The sequence below is a fragment of the Sceloporus undulatus genome, chromosome 1, assembly GCF_019175285.1.
Source record: "Sceloporus undulatus isolate JIND9_A2432 ecotype Alabama chromosome 1, SceUnd_v1.1, whole genome shotgun sequence".
Taxonomy (NCBI): domain Eukaryota; kingdom Metazoa; phylum Chordata; class Lepidosauria; order Squamata; family Phrynosomatidae; genus Sceloporus; species Sceloporus undulatus.
The window spans coordinates 248,224,506-248,240,319 of record NC_056522.1 but is presented as its reverse complement, the minus strand read 5'-3'; the positions used below and the strand labels follow the sequence as shown (position 1 = coordinate 248,240,319).

Genomic DNA, 15,814 nt, shown 5'->3' with positions numbered 1-15,814 from the left:
ACAGGAGCTCAGGAAATGGTTGGAGAACAGAACGGAGGGGGCCAGGAACGAGTGGGGGATGCATTTTACTGCACACAAGGAAGTCCCTCACTCATTCTGTTCCATTCCCCATCATTCCCCATTTGTCCCAGAAGGGGCGATTTTTGAGAACTGTTCAAAACAGTTCTCAAAAATCTCCTCCTCTGGGATGGACTGGGAACGGAATGGCAGGGAACAGAATGAGTGAGGGACTTCCTTGTGTGCAGTAAAATGCATCCCCCACTCATTCTGTTCCGTTCCCAGGCCTTTTTGGACCATTCTCCAACTGTGCCAGGAGCCTGTGTGATAAACTTCAGTGTCTACAGCCAGTAATAGACCAGATGAGGACAAACAAATTGAAACTTAATCTAGAGAAGACAGAAGTGCTCCTGGTCCGTCATAAGGCAGATCATGGAATAGGGACATTGCCTGTGCTGGATGGTGTTACACTTACCCTGAAATCTTAGGCTCGCAGCTTGGGCATGCTCCTGGACTCAACTCTGAGCCTGGATGTCCAGGTTTCAGCAGTGGCCATGAGTGCATTTGCACAGTTAAAACTTGTGCATCAACTGCACCCGTTCCTTGAAATGTCAGATCTGGTTACAGTGACACATACCTTGATTACATCCTGTTTGAACTTACTGCAGTGCACTCTACGGGGGCTGCCTTTGAGAACTGTTTGGAAACTTCAGCAAGTTTGCCACTGACAGAATGCTGACTGGGGCCAGTTATAGGGACCACATAACTCCCTTGCTGAAACAGCTTCACTGGCTACCTGTTCGTTTCCGACCACAATTCAAAGTGCTTCTTATGATTTATAAAGCCCTACGCAGCTTAAATCCAGATTATTTGAGATACTGTATCTCCCCGTACAAGTCTGCTAAAGTTCTACGGTCTTCCACGGAAGGCTTTCTTTCAGTCCCCCCACCATCACAGGCTCACCTGGTGAGGACACAAGAGAGAGCCTTCTTGGTGGCTGCTTCTGCCCTCTGGAATGCCCTTCCACGAGAACCAAGGCAGGCCCCCTCCTTGCTGGCCTTTCGTTTGCAGGGGAAAATGGCTCTGTTCAGGCAGGGTTTTAATGTGTAGTTACGGGATGGGTTTTATATGGGATGAGTATTGTGATTTTATTGTGGCTTTGATATTTTTAATTTTATATTGTTTTTAGCTGATATTTAATTTTTTTGTTGCAATGTTTTTAAAATTGTTATTGTGAGCTGCTTTGGGTCCCTTTGGGGGGAAAGGCGGGATAGAAATTAAATAAATAAACAAATACTTCATGGTAGATAATAAAACTGCTTGAAATTGTTTCAAAATAGTACAGCCAGCCAAACTTTTGGATTCTGTGTGGGAGTGTTGCTCATCTTGGTGAGGGCCACATTTCAAAATTTATCGCTAAACTACTTATAAACACTGCTGGCTTGATAGCAACATCTCAGCCCATTTCAAAGTTTGCAGAATGACATCTTGCTACGCATCAAGAAAGCTCAGGATATTTTGCATTGAATAAATCTCACATCAGCCTTTCAATGTAGCTGGTGGAGAGCCCACACAGGTTATCATTTTATCATCACACGTGGACCGATGTAGTAAAAATTTAACATGTGTCAGGATGATACAAATGATTTACCCTTGGGGTTGGTGAGGTTGGTTATTTATATGGAAAGAGTCATTCTCATCCATCCACCATTGTTTACCATTTATCATACTGTTGTGTCATTGGCTTCTCTTCATGCTTCTATTTCAGGTTATTCTTCAGACGACATTACCCAATCGTCACTGTTACCTACTGTGATGTGGACCCACAGGAGAGAAAGTAAGTATGGTTGCTGTTTGTCTGTGTTTTCAGAAAACCAAACTGTGCACATACATGTGTATGTGAAAAACATGACTTTCTGTTTCATGTGTGTGTCAATAGAGAAAAAGAATGGCTAGAAAAGTGTTGTCTATTGCATAATTGCAGTATTATTTTATTTATTTGAAGCATTTTAATCCTGCTTTTCAGTGGAAGTTTCCAAAGCGGCTAACAGTTAAAAATCAACATTTGAGCAGTAAAATATGTTGTAGAACTGACTAAATAGTAAAGGCGGCAATAAAAACAATAAAGGCAAGAATAAGAAGTAAATTAGCAGTGACTCTTAGCTGGCTAGGCATCAACTAAGTGTATGTAGGGAGAGTACTGCACAACAATGATACAGTACTCCACTGTAGCAGGGTCATTAGTGCAGATCTCAAGGATCAAGATACTGTAGGTTCATATCAGTAATCCTAGTTCATACCAGTTCCTGAGACTAAAAATGGGTTTCCCTATTGATCAGATAAAACTTGTAGGTAGCAAGTTGATATATGGGAAGGATCAGATCGTACTTCATTATAAAAAGCATTGACTGGAATGGAGAGAATTAGAATGCATGGAGTGTTGAATAACAGGAAATTGTCTAGTGCCAAAACTCTTCATTCCTTTGCTGTGATTCTGAAAGAAGCTTTCTTGCAGATTCCAGCATCTTTGTGAGAACTGAAATTAAACTTATGTTCTCTTGTGATGCTAATGTTTGACTTCTTTCATTTTCAAAGTCCAAAACCAATTGCTTCAAGAAATATGCCTAAACCAGAGCACAGAACATGCCTAAATATGCCTAAACCAGAACACAAGAAATTGTCAAGAGTGGTTGAGGTTTGCAGGCTTCTCACACATTTGATCCTTCTTTCATAATTAACAACTTTTATCAACAGGGAACCAGATGACAATGTGAACTCTGTTAAATGTTTGCACTCCATTGCTTTGGAGAATACTGAAGGCTCATTTTCAAATAAAAACTCATCTGGGTTATTGGTATTTATTGGCATAAACCTTTGGGGCAAGCTTGTGACAGAGGAAGGTTGGAAACATGATACTGTTTTTCACTGTTCTTTATGAGCACCGTTTTGTGGTCAGCCAAGGCCCTATGGCAGCAACATACTCTTGTATTTCAGAGTAATTTTTCCAGCTCTTTCTCATCTCGCTGTTTCTGAGAGTCAGGCCTTAATATTTTCAAAGCAGGTGATAATTTCTCTGTAGAGGTAAGAAATATCAGGGAAATCTCAAAATAATAGGAAATAAAATAGCATACTGTAAATGGCTGTTTCCTAGTTTTCAGACAAAGAGGTCAAGCGTACAATCACTGATCCAAGGTATTACCTCCATCCTCTGCCAGCCCTCCAACTAATTATTCCTCAGGGGGTAAAAACTGATCTTACTCTTCTTGTGGTTTGCTTACTTGTTGCTGCTATCCCTGTGGAAAGTAACTAAAAGTTATTTCTTCTCTTCTTATAGATGGACTAAATCGGAGAGTGGTGGCTCTGCAAAGTAAGTCCTGTTTCTGAATCAGTGTTAGAATATCACAGTATCACACAATGGGACTCTTTCTCCTCACATCATCAGTTCTTCAGCACTGACAGACAGGCTTAGATATTTTCTTTTTGCCTAAGTGATTCCAGATCAAAGAGATTCACAGAAAGGGAGGAAGGATTAAAAACAGGAGTAATCAGATGGAGTCTGAACTGGGTTGATTGCAAACCATTTGTGTCAGGGTCCACAATCATTTCTCTACAAAGAGTCACATCTGGTGTCTTCTGAGGGTCCACAGGCACATGTATATGCACGTGCATACATATCACACCACACAGGGATCTTTGAGAGATAATATAGAGGAGAACATTTCTCCCATCCTCCAGGGTCCTGCATTGCACTATCTGTGTCCATAGGAGAAGAGCAGACTCAGAAGCCAGTAATCAGCTAGGCTGGAAGAAAAGAAGGCAGAGTCCCTTCAAGCTTCAGGTGCTGCACAGAGAGTAACAGCAGACAGGGATGTTTACCCTTCTCCTCCATGCCAGCTGTGATCAGACCAAAGAAGGGAGGTCTCTATTTTAGGATCACTGGCAAGCTAGAGAAGCTTTAGTTTAGGCTTTCCAAATTGGATCCAGAATGGGGCTCTATAACTTTCATCCTTATTAGATCTTCGAATAGGACAAGGTTATTTCACATCTGGACTATTATAATAGCCTACTGGCAGGTTTGCCTTTCTGCTCTCTTTCTCCTCTGGTTTTATTCCAGAACAATGCTGTCTGGGTTATCTTAAATATCCCCACAGTTACATGTCTCTTCCACTCGTAGATCCCTCCACTGGCTTCCAGTTCAGCCCAGGGCTCATTATAATAAGCTTTTAGTCCTTGTATTTAAGGCCTTGTGCTCTAACCTCCTCCAGTATATGGCAGCTCAGCTAGCATGGTATGTACCATCTAGAAATTTAAGATCTGCAGACAAAGGATCATTGGTGGTTTCACCAATGTGTATGGCTCTGTCAAGGCTGTGAACCTTTCAGGAACTGGCTCCACATTTCTTTCCACCTCCAGTTTGAGGAGGATCTGATCCACTTTTGTAAAGGGTTGAAGACCTTCTTCTTCAGTTCTTGGATTAAGTTGCTGAGCATGCTTAAGGTGGCTGAGATGGGTAGCAACTGAGGAGGATTCTGTCTGTTTTTATTTTTAGTATATTAATATACAGTGGTGTGGGCGGGGCTGGGGGTCCCATGGGTGTTAATACCCTTTGGGGCTCCATGGTAGCGGGGTTAAGTCCCTTTTCCAGTAAATCACCACTCAAGCCAGGAGAGCAGTCAACAACAGTCCAACTTTATTTCCAACAATTCCAGCGATTTCAGCCTCCTCAAGAGAACTCTTCTCCACTCCCTAGTTACTTCACTGGGCGTGGGGTGGCTGTTAACGGCACAGCCTTTGCTTCTCCACAGGGCTCCTCTGCCCACTCACTCGAGTGCAGGTCCTCCGGGGCGAGCCGGGCGGTAGGCTAGTCCGGATTGCGGCTGCTCTTCTGCCGGACCTAGTACGGGAGCAGTTACCCCTCCCGGGCTGCTCCGGTTCCTCCACTCCCACCAGGTGGGTTCTGGCCTCCCTCGCCGCGGCCGGCCGCCAGGTTAAAAGGCTCACCCTTTTCGGTCCCCTGGCGTCTTGGACTCACCGGCACGGACATGTGGCAAGGTCCGGCCCTTATCCTCCCAGCCTGTGTGGGGGAGTTAAAGTTGGTGCTTGGCATCGCCAGGAGTGGGCTCCAGGCTCCAGCCTCCTTTCCCGAATGCCTCCTCGAACTCCTCTTCCTCTCCTGGCCTTATATGGGCCTCCTCCTGAGAGCCCTCCCCCGGCCGCCTTCCTGGCGCCAGCTGCGACTCTTTCCCCCCTGGGCTCAGCTGGGAATCCTTCCATCCTGCTTCTGCCCCTGGGTCCTCCCTTCCCCCTCCTTCTTCTTCCTTCGCCCATCCAACCCTCTCCTGCTCTCCCTCTTTACAAGTGGGCCCTCTGTATCCACAGGGATCCGTTCTGCCCCCCCCCCCATACCAAAATCTGTGGATACTCAAGTTCCGTTGTCTCCAATGCCAGCACATGCATGTGGCATGCTGCCATTAGAGACAATGGAACTTCATTGGCAGCACATGCATGTGACTGTGCTGCCATTAGGGACAGCCCCCATTGTTCCCAGTGGCAGCACAGCCATGTTAGGGACAACGGGACTCAATGGCAGCATGGCTGTGTGCACATGGCGCCATTGGACACAATGTGGACTTGCTGTTCACAGATGCTTGACTCCTCGGACACCAAGGGCCGACTGTATTATTTTAGTATTTTAGCATTTTATAATGTATATGTTCTGATGTACCACCCTGTGGTGGAAAGGATGTTATAAATAATCTTGTTAAGGTACTGTAAAACTGTCTTAAGCAAAATTAAGGCCCCTGTTTTCCATCACCTGCCAAACCTAAGAGGTGGGGAAGGATGCATAAAGGAACACTGAGGAACAGAAAGAGAGCATGAGGGACAAAAACAGAACTGGAGACTCCTCCATGCCCCTCACTGAATTCTAGTGAGGCAATAGTCATTTTGGGAGGAACCGCTATGACTTAAAGTTGGGACTTGGAAAGTATGAGAGGACAGGTACCTTCATCTTGTTTGACAAAAATTTATGGTACTTCTTCTTGATCAATGATTTGTAAAGCATTAAAATTACAATAGACCCTAATTTAACCCCTCCAGCACACACCTACCAGTCATATGCAGATCTGTGTTTTCTTGCAGCTATTACCAGCAAGGAAACAGCCTGGGGTTCAGGTTGCCCATATGTGTACCATGAGCAAAACTGGCTCTATCAGTGTTTTGATTTTTTAAAAATAATTATTACCCATCTCTGTTACCTATCTTCATCTATCCCCATCACACTGGGTGTTCATTAGTTGAGGGGGAGGTCATGATTTACAAACTATAGCTCCCAGGCTACTTTTCTTCTATTGCAAAATTTCCATTAAAAAAAACAAAAACCCAAGTAGTTGAACCTAGATCATGCTTTGACTTTCTTCTCCTGATATTACTGCTAGCTTAGTATCACTAGAATAGACTCTAAGGATTTATGGGACCCACTAATTTTAGGCACCATGTATCACAAGGGGTGTTTTTATTAGAGTCCTCAGCTGTCAGGGTTTTCTGTCTCTAATTAGAAATGATGGGAGTAGGATCAGAGTCGATTCTCCTTCTAGCTAGCATTTATAACTTTTCTTAAAAGTGCTGTGTTTTTTTAAAGCCACATTTAGAGAATTTTTTTAACATAATGGTGACAGTGGTGATGATGATGATGACAGTGATGATGATGATGATGATGATGATGATGATGATGACAATGACAGAAGAAGAAGAAGAAGAAGAAGAAGAAGAAGAAATGTAGTGCCATTAGTATGTCTGGTACTGCACATAATAACACATACAAGAGACAGATAAAGTTGTACAATCCCATTTGAACAATGGGAATCTCAGACTATTCTCCCGGGGGCAGAGACCCAAATCCCTTCCATTTCCTTGTGAATCATCTATGTTTCTTTCCTGTGTGGACACTAAGTACAATGGGCCCTTGGTATCTGCTGGTGTATCCCCCATGGATACCAAGATCTGTGGATGTTCAAGTCCTCTTATATTCAATGGCATAGTGAAATGTTGTCCTTATACAAAATAGGAAAATCAGGCTTTCTGGAATTTATATGTTTTTTCTTTTTCTTTCTGGAAATATATATATATATATATATATATAGAGAGAGAGAATATTTTCAATCCATGGATGGGTCAATCCATGGATTAAGAGTCCATGGATATGAAGGGCTGACTGTATGTGGATAGCTTACCCATATGATACTAAGGGTGTTAGTTTTGGTAGCAACCATTGTTTTATTAATAGCTATGGATTTTGACAGAGTTTTGGGAAAGTTTCCTTTTGAACTGCAATATGTGGGAGATTTTATTTGGTAATTGTAGTCCAAAATGTAACTTCTCCAAAATGTAACTTCTCTGGCTTCTAATATGCTTTTCTCTGACTCCCCCAGCACTGCTGCCACTGCTTAATTTATTTTCTATTCCCACAGACTCTTTGGCTTTGTGGCCAGGAAGCAAGGCAGTACAACAGACAACATCTGCCACCTCTTCGCCGAGCTGGACCCTGATCAGCCAGCCGCTGCCATCGTTAATTTTGTTTCCAGGGTCATGCTTGGCTCCTCTCAAAAGAGATGAGCCAATGCCTTCCCCCAGCCAGGGGGCTTCTTGCCCTTGAATTTTGAAGAAGGACTTGGAGTTGTTCCGAGAAGGAGTGCAAGGAAGTGCATGGTGAAAGAAGGAAGTGAACCAATGGGGGGAAAGAGAAGGGAAAAAATATGTCTGGATTGTTGGAAGGCCCAAACCAACCAAATGTACGTACAAAGCAGAAACCAAGGAACTGACACTGTCACCTTTCCCTGCCAAGCTCAAGAGGTGGAGACAATTTTGGCTTTTGGATCAGCATGAAATCAGAGAATTCAGCCCCACAGGCCAAAGCACGGATTTTATTAACCTTTGTGGGGGTAGGACTATATAGTAGTTGCTTGTTTAGAAAATAAGGCAAACAAACAAAAATAATCATGTATATGTGAGCTGCAGGAATCACATTGAGAGACATGCCAAACAAGCAATCATTTCTGAAAGTTATTGCTCCCAACTCTTCAACTGCTGAATGTATGAAATGTGTCTGTATGGGTGTGCACAAATATGTGCCTCTAAGGGTGTGTGTGTGTGTGTGTGTGTGTGTAGTGTTCACATGTTTTAATGTGTAGCTGTGGAAATCTGCAGCATTAGGGATCTGTCTTTGCTCAATGTCGAATGATGGTTATTCAGAATTTTTACTTGTTGATGCCCTCTTTCTCCGCTTTCACCAAGGACATGGGTTTCCATCAATCCATCTTGGAGGAATGCCTCCTAAGCATCTACTAATATGGTGAGATCTACTAGGGGGGTAAAAAGTTCTGATTTTAATCAGCTGTGGCATATAGCCAGACCCAGGGTCTCACACACACAGAGGTACACCTCATATGTATGTGTGCGCGTGCGCGCGCACGCACACACACACACACACACACACACACGATTGTATAGAAGAGTTGTTGAGTGGGGAGTCTCTCCCTAGCTAATTTTAGGAGCATGCTAGCCAAAGTAAAAGAGTTATCTTCTAATCTCTATGCAGGGAGGTCTGTGGCAGGCCCTTCAAACAGAAAAAAAGCTGTCCTTGCCTCTTAAACTTTAAAATACCAGCAGTTTGGGAATGCCATTCCTTTTATGTCTAAGGTAAAACTACCCTGCCCAGGTTTATCCTTTCTCCTTAGGGAGACATGCACGCTGTTTTGTATGTTGCATGGAAATTATTCAGTAGCGCAAAGACAAGATGAATGATCAGATAATGGGGAAGGGTGGGGGGATTTTGTAATATTAATCTTTTAAAAAAGATCCAGGTTGGTGTGAGCTCTGGCTTAAGCATGGCCATAGTTGATTCAGCAACCAGTGGCTATAGGTTATTACTCTCTCTGTTGGAAGTTCAGCATTTATTGTGTAGCAAAGTTTGTTCATTGATTTGCCACATTAAATTTTGCTTTTGCTACAGGACGCATCAAACATCAGATCTTGCTCTGAGCTGCTAGCCTAGCAGTGTGTTCTTCGATTGACATTTGTTGTGGGATGGGAAACAGTTCTGTTACCTTAACAATTTTTCATTAAGAGTAACTTCATACCCATCTCCACAGTGAATGCAGCTGCAGAGGAATAATTTCTTTTTCTGCTTGGCATTACCAATTAGCTATTCTATTAGCATAATTTCTGGCATTCCTTCTGGGAGCCATATGAGTCTAGTACATTGATTAATGGCTCTCAGCATCTTTGTCAAGGAGAGGTTGAATTGTCAGCAGGCTTTTGCTTGCCTGTGGAAGGATCTCTTGCATAGACCTCCTAGTGCATTGTGGGATTTTCTTGCCACCCTTTAAAGCACTTGCGCTTGGCAAATCCCAGATACAGACTCTTGTGCTGAATGGACAAAGAGCTGTTCCCATGTGTCAAATCCTATGGGTTTATTGTGGATTCTTGAATCTCTACTTAAACTAGAGTCAAGGCCCCACTGAAAGCAAGTTGCTATTGGCTTGCCATGTCATCTGGTCCAAAGGGGACCTACAGCCAGGGAAGGGGGTTGGGATCATGCCTTCTGGTAGGCTTTATTTCTTACCCATAGCCATTGGGATGAAAAGCCATTTCCCCCAAAGTGTTACCTGGCTTGCTAATATAACAACCTAAAAATACTGGGATAAGATCTTTAGGGGCAGAATGTCTGTCAATGAGACACTTCATTGCCAAGTGATGCAGCATTCTCTAAAAATCAAATATGAATTACAAGTTGTGCTGTCACCTAAATTCCCCTGGAGAGTATGGCTCTCTCATTGCCTTGATATAATATATATATGTATGTATGTATGTACGTATGAAATATACTGACAAAATAATGTAAGCTAGTCAAAAAATTTAAAAAGTGAAATTTACAAGAAAAGTATTTATTTATTTTTTTTGCCACATTGCTTCTATCTTTTATCTCCTCCAATATTTGCAATATCCTGCCATTCTTCCCCCGCCCCATGTTATAGTCTTTTGTGTGTATAACTTAGTGGAAAGTAATTAGTATTCTTGACATGGGCAAGGTTTAAAAGATGATGGCTATCCCTCTCCCAAGCTCCTTAATGTATTTTTTTTTTTTAATTTTGTACCACAATATGGCATTTCTCATTCCTGCCACCTCATTTTTAGTAATCCGCCTGAGCAGGTGAGCATGTATGAATTGGTACTCTGTTGCTGAGTGATATGAGGGTCAGTGGTGTGCGCATGTGTGAAAGCGTGTAGAGAAAGACTCATTTTTGGATACTGTACAAAGAGTGAGTTTGCATCTGAGAGCTGTTGCTGAGACAGGTACTTGGATGGAGTGGGAGCATCAGTTTTGATGTCATCGCCCAGGCTCTGCACCCTATCTCCACCCAGATGGGATGCTGGAGACTGTGACAGCTTATTTTTTTATGTTGGTTGCAAATATTTCCCTCCTTCTGCAAAATTCAAGCAAGATGATCCCCCTCCCTCGCCTGCAACTGTCTCACCCTGCCATTAACCAATTAGAGAAACACTGTGTCTATAGATATATAAATATTATAAATATATATATATATATATTTTTGAAAGTCTCTATTTTTCAGACTTCATTTTTTTCACTGCTTTCAAGCATTTGCAGTTTCCTCCCTTCTTCTTCAACGTTTGCTGCCCTGCCACAGAAAGTGGTATTGAAGATTAATGGTTTTGTTTCTGTTTTGCAATTCAAAAGAAATAAGCTTGATGTAAGGCATCTAATGGTCATATATAAATAAATATCATCATGGCAAGCACTTGCATGTCAGCAGAATACCTGCTTCTCGCCACAACCTGCTCACTACTAACTCACTCACTGAAGATGGGAAGTTTAAGATCTCTACTTCTTAAGCACTTTTGCTGATAATGGCTTTAAAAAAGAGAGAGGAGAGAAGCAAAGCTAATCACATTATGTAACATGTTGCTTTTCTTGTTTGCATCCAAGACAAAAGCTGCATTATAGGAGTAATGGTTGTGTTTTACATCTCAGTTTAACTGAGATCAAGTCCTTAGCTCCTCCAGGGTGGCTTTAAATCCAGGATTCACAAAATATATATGAGAGAAAGAGAATACCCACAGAGTCACAAGTGCATGTTAGAGGTCATGCAACCTCCTTATTCTAAATCAGACCATCTCTCTGTGTATCTTGATTAGGTTAAAGGAATTCTGAATTTGGTTCACCATTCCCTTACTCCCCTCTACTGACACTGTGCCTTTCCAGTTGTGTTTGGGGTAACAGAACAGGGACAAATAATAAAGAGGCTAGAATCTCAAAGCCAATCCATTCTTATGGATTGCCAACCCTGTAAATGGAAGGAAGTGCCTTCTGAGGTATATTTGAATTTTAAAAAGGTGTCACAAATTTGAGAATGAGAAACTGTTTTACCTTCCCCCTCGCCCGTAATCTCTACCGCACAGGATGATAAAGTAAGCCATGTTCCTTGTCCATTGTGATCTGTGTAGATATTTGCCCAGAATGTGAGCAAGTTATTGCTTCAGTCTTTGTTGAATCAACCACTCCCCTCTGTCATAGCCAAAAAGCCATGCTCACTCTTGTTTTATTGGATCAGAGAGGGGTTTTTTTGTGACACTGGTGAGAAAGGCTCCTTTTGTTTGCTCTCTGTTGAAACCCAGATGCTGGAAGAGGAGCTACAGTTTTCCCCAACAAAGACATACCTTTTGTTGATTCTTTTAAAGAGCATGAGAGGAGACAGTTCCATTTGAAACACATCTCCTCCTTCGAATGCCTGGGAATGCTGTTTAATGTAACTTTATCTCACATATACTATGTAATAATGGTTCTGTTAGTTCAATAGAAGGTGTTATATTTCATTCAACAGCACACAAACACCCTCCCCTGTGCACAGAGAACTACATAATATTGCCAAAGATACCTGTTTGACATGCACTATTCTCAACCTGTTGGTTGTAAATTTATTGTATGTGCCTCTTTCCTTTCCTTGTGTTGTGTTACATCCAGTTAGCAAGTGTCTTTTGGTTTGCTTTCTCAACAATTTGTGTAACTCTAACCACCCTTCAACAGGTTGGTGATGTTAACTGATTTTATGTGTAATTTGATATATGGGGAAATTTCCTGAGCAGTGAAACAGACAAAGTAACATGAGAGAGAACAGGAGCAAAGCCATTCAAATACCTTCATATGTTAGTCCCTGAGGTCTTAACCCTTATGAAAAGAAATGCAGCTCATTTGTCCAAATTGTCCCTAATGTGACTATTGTTACTTGTTTGAAATTCAAATAGTCAATCATTTTCTACTGCTTGCTCAAATCCCTTGCCAAAGACCTCTGAGATAAATTTAAAGTCAACAGCATTAAACACAGGAGTATGCTTTTTTGTTGTTGTGGTGTTGCTTCCAAAGCATTGGCAAAGATTTTTTAAATGTTCTACTGCTGCAAAGTTTGTTTGATATCGCACACAACAGAGATGTGAGGAATGATGACCTGATGAATTTCTCCACCATGGTGGCTGGCTGCACTGTTGTTCTATGTTGGACTATTAGCCAACATTGTAGTTAAGTAATCTTTCCTCTAACATAGACACATACAGGAACATTCACTGCCATACCTACAGTATACCACAACTAACTCACTGAATCATTGCAGTCTGCAGTCTGAGGTGGATGTACTGGGAATAAACATGAATGGAAACAGACCATATATAGGAAGAGGGTTGCTATCTCCTGTTAGCTAGTTATACAGTTGTTATTCAGGAATGACTCAAAAGAGCTTGGATTCAGGCTGAATTTGTGTGGTGTGTATTTGAGAAATATTTGGTAGAATGATTAGTTCTCTTCATTCTGCAGCATTTTGGGGGTAAGTGAGACACACAAAAAGTAGGGTGGAAATCTAACTTGGAGTTAATTGCCTTCCATCAGTTTCAGAATTTAAAAGTACCTTTGGCCATCAGGATAATAGCATTGCTGGGTCTTAACTTTATGCCATAGATGAAGATTTTAAAATTGTGTCATAATGGTAGCATCCATGCTGTTCCAAGGTACTGTGTCATCATTACCTAGAAGAGAGGTGGGCTGCTCCTCATTAGAAGTTTTCAAGTCGAGGCTGAACAGCCATCTGTTGGAGATGTTCCGGTGATAGGTCTCCTGCACTGACCAGGAGACCAGGGCATTGAACTAGATGGCCTGTAAGGTTGTTTTCCATGAATCTTTTGTCATTAAAGCAGGTATGAGGTGGGCCATTGCCCCTTATCTTGCATTATGGTGCCATTGATTTTTTTTTTTTTACATGAAAGTATAGCTGGCTAACAGAGTTTCAGAAACCAGCAAAGTAGCGTAGGATTGGATGATGTAGCCCACCCTATCAACAAACATTCCTAGTGTTTTTAGACTTATTATTACATCTGTCTGGCTTTAACAGATATTTAGAGAGGATGATAATGATATTTTCACTAGAGAATAATGCATAATCATTTTTTTTGTTTTTAAAAAGAAGCCATCATAAGTAAACAAATTGGTCAGTTTAGCTTTTTCCTACATTCATTTTTTTCTTGAGTTCTTTCTCTTAAATTTATGAAGAAATCTGTAATTTTTCCAAAGTTTCTTTCAAAAGGGAACTGGACAAAGTTTTTAGCCATCTGTGCTAGCCAAATTAAATGGGGATATCTATCCTAACATAGAGATCATGCTGTATTTACCTACTATGCAATTGTTTTAAAATGTAGAGTGAGTCCATCAGGAAAGAGAAAATATATATATGGTAATGCTTATCCAGGGGGTTAAAGATGGATACATGCAAAGAGATTGAAAACCAGTTTTCTAAGAATAGCATGGGAAAGTCTAACATCTGGGCCACATGTGGCCCTTTAATCCTTTTATGCAATTCTCCCAGGAACCTTCAGTCCCTAATTTTCTAAAACCTTTTTATGGGCAAATAATTGCTCCATACCATCCAGATCACTGCCAAAAGCCACCAGGATGCCGCCATCTAGATTAATCCCACCCAGCCAGCCTTCCCAGACAGAAATGCACAGCTCCTGGCAGCCAAAAAAAAAAAGGTAAATCAAAATCAGAAGTGTGAAAAAGAAAGGGTAATTACAACCTTTAATGCAACAATATAGCCTGACAGGGAGGCAGAGCAAAATCTGCAAACAGTGCAACCACCAACCCCTGTTCTAAGAGCAAAGAAGAATTCAAGTGTAGGTGGGTGAATCTGCCAGTTTCTCCTTTCCCACATCTTTTTTTTTTAAATCAAGTTCTTTCTTTTAATTTTCAAATGCAGTGGTTAATTCTTTGCCTTCAGCACTTTGATCTGCTCACCAACAGCCACATTCAGAGACTTTGTTGAAAGTGTCCTTGCACTTACTGGAGCCCACAAGCGGGCAACCTGGCAACACACCCAACAAAGCACCTGACTTTATCCAAAACTACCATTAGCCAATGCCTGAAACTACTTGGGCCGATCAACTGTGTTATAGTGTTATCCAGCAATGAAAGTATCTGATGTAACCTTCTGATCCCTGAAATGGCTCAGGAATCTCAAGTCCTACAGAAGAAAGACTCTTATTGAACCTGTTCCATGGAAGGAAGTCCCATGGAAACCATTTGGATCAAGTAATATGTTGAGAAATCATGCTCTTCTTTCTGCTTCAGCTAAGAGCAGTGTACCCTAAAATGGACCCCATTGAACTTCAGAGGCCCTACTGCATTTATGCTGAAGCAAACTGACTAGGTCTAATAGAATCGCTTTGAAGCAGGGCACTTTCCCAAATACTCAAGACTTTACAATGTTTATTAGGAAGTACAGCCTTCAAATTTTGGTGGGATTTACTCCCAAATAATTATAACTAGGATATCAACCAAACAATGCAGGTCCAGACTTTTTATTAATCCCATTTGCTGCCTTGTGGATGCTGCTATTGTCATTGTTGCTGTTGTTACAATAGATTTTTTTGTCAGTATTAATGACTCTTTGAGACAAACATTTGTTTCTCCTTCTTGCATCCTTGCAGTTTTTTAAAAAACAGACACACAAATGTGCAAATGTGCATTTTGCATACCCACAGAGGAATAAGAGGGGAGGAAAAACCCAGACTAACCCCCTTTCTATGTATTTATATAGAGAGAATTCTCCTTTATATTTTGTATCTTTGTGCCCATAATTTTCATCACTTATATATAAGAGACAACTCTGTGCCACTCATGGTTCATGTGTGAATGGACCATGCACATCCAAGCTTTCTTTTCCCTTTGTACAGCTATCTTAACTCATTGCAGTTCCTTGTATGGCTTTATAAATGATAAGATTTTAAACAAAATCAATTATACGAAATATACTGTTGCTTGAAATGCCCAGTTTGGTGTCTGGATTGCTGGAATTGTATCTCAAACTTTAAGGGACTGAAGGAATAAAGACTCTCTACTTTTTGCACAGGGAAGATCATTATGGTGGGTGTGTTTACTCCTACCCTTTGCACTCTCTCATGGAGGATTTTGCACACTGCAAACAGTAACTTAAGAGGCAACAGAATGGGTCTAGAATTTCATCCAAAGAGAAATTTCAAAGAAATGTAGTGGTTCCTGCTAAAAAAAGAAGTAGTCAGAGGAAAGGTAATGTCAATATGACCAAGAATAGTTTTCAAAGGATTTTTTTCATATCCCCAATTCATCACTGAAGTTTAACCTAAGATAACATTCCAACAAATCACTTTCTCCACTAGAGCCCATCTTCACAATTATTATTATTATTATTATTATTATTTATATCCCACCTTCCTCCCAAAG

The 15,814-nt window shown here is 41.3% G+C and overlaps 1 protein-coding gene across 9 annotated transcripts in view; it reads left to right on the top strand.

Moving 5' to 3' along the window:
- The window catches only part of TNS1 (tensin 1), a 431,204-nt gene extending 415,736 nt beyond the window's left edge, over window positions 1-15,468 (top strand). For all 9 annotated transcript variants that reach the window (XM_042473744.1, XM_042473728.1, XM_042473736.1 and 6 more), the window contains 3 exons: window positions 1,766-1,834; window positions 3,332-3,364; window positions 7,467-15,468. In XM_042473744.1, the coding sequence (XP_042329678.1) occupies window positions 1,766-1,834; window positions 3,332-3,364; window positions 7,467-7,611 (247 nt within the window). In that variant the 3' untranslated portion in view covers window positions 7,612-15,468. The remainder of the gene's footprint in view (window positions 1-1,765; window positions 1,835-3,331; window positions 3,365-7,466) is intronic.
- The last annotated feature ends 346 nt before the right edge of the window (window positions 15,469-15,814 follow it).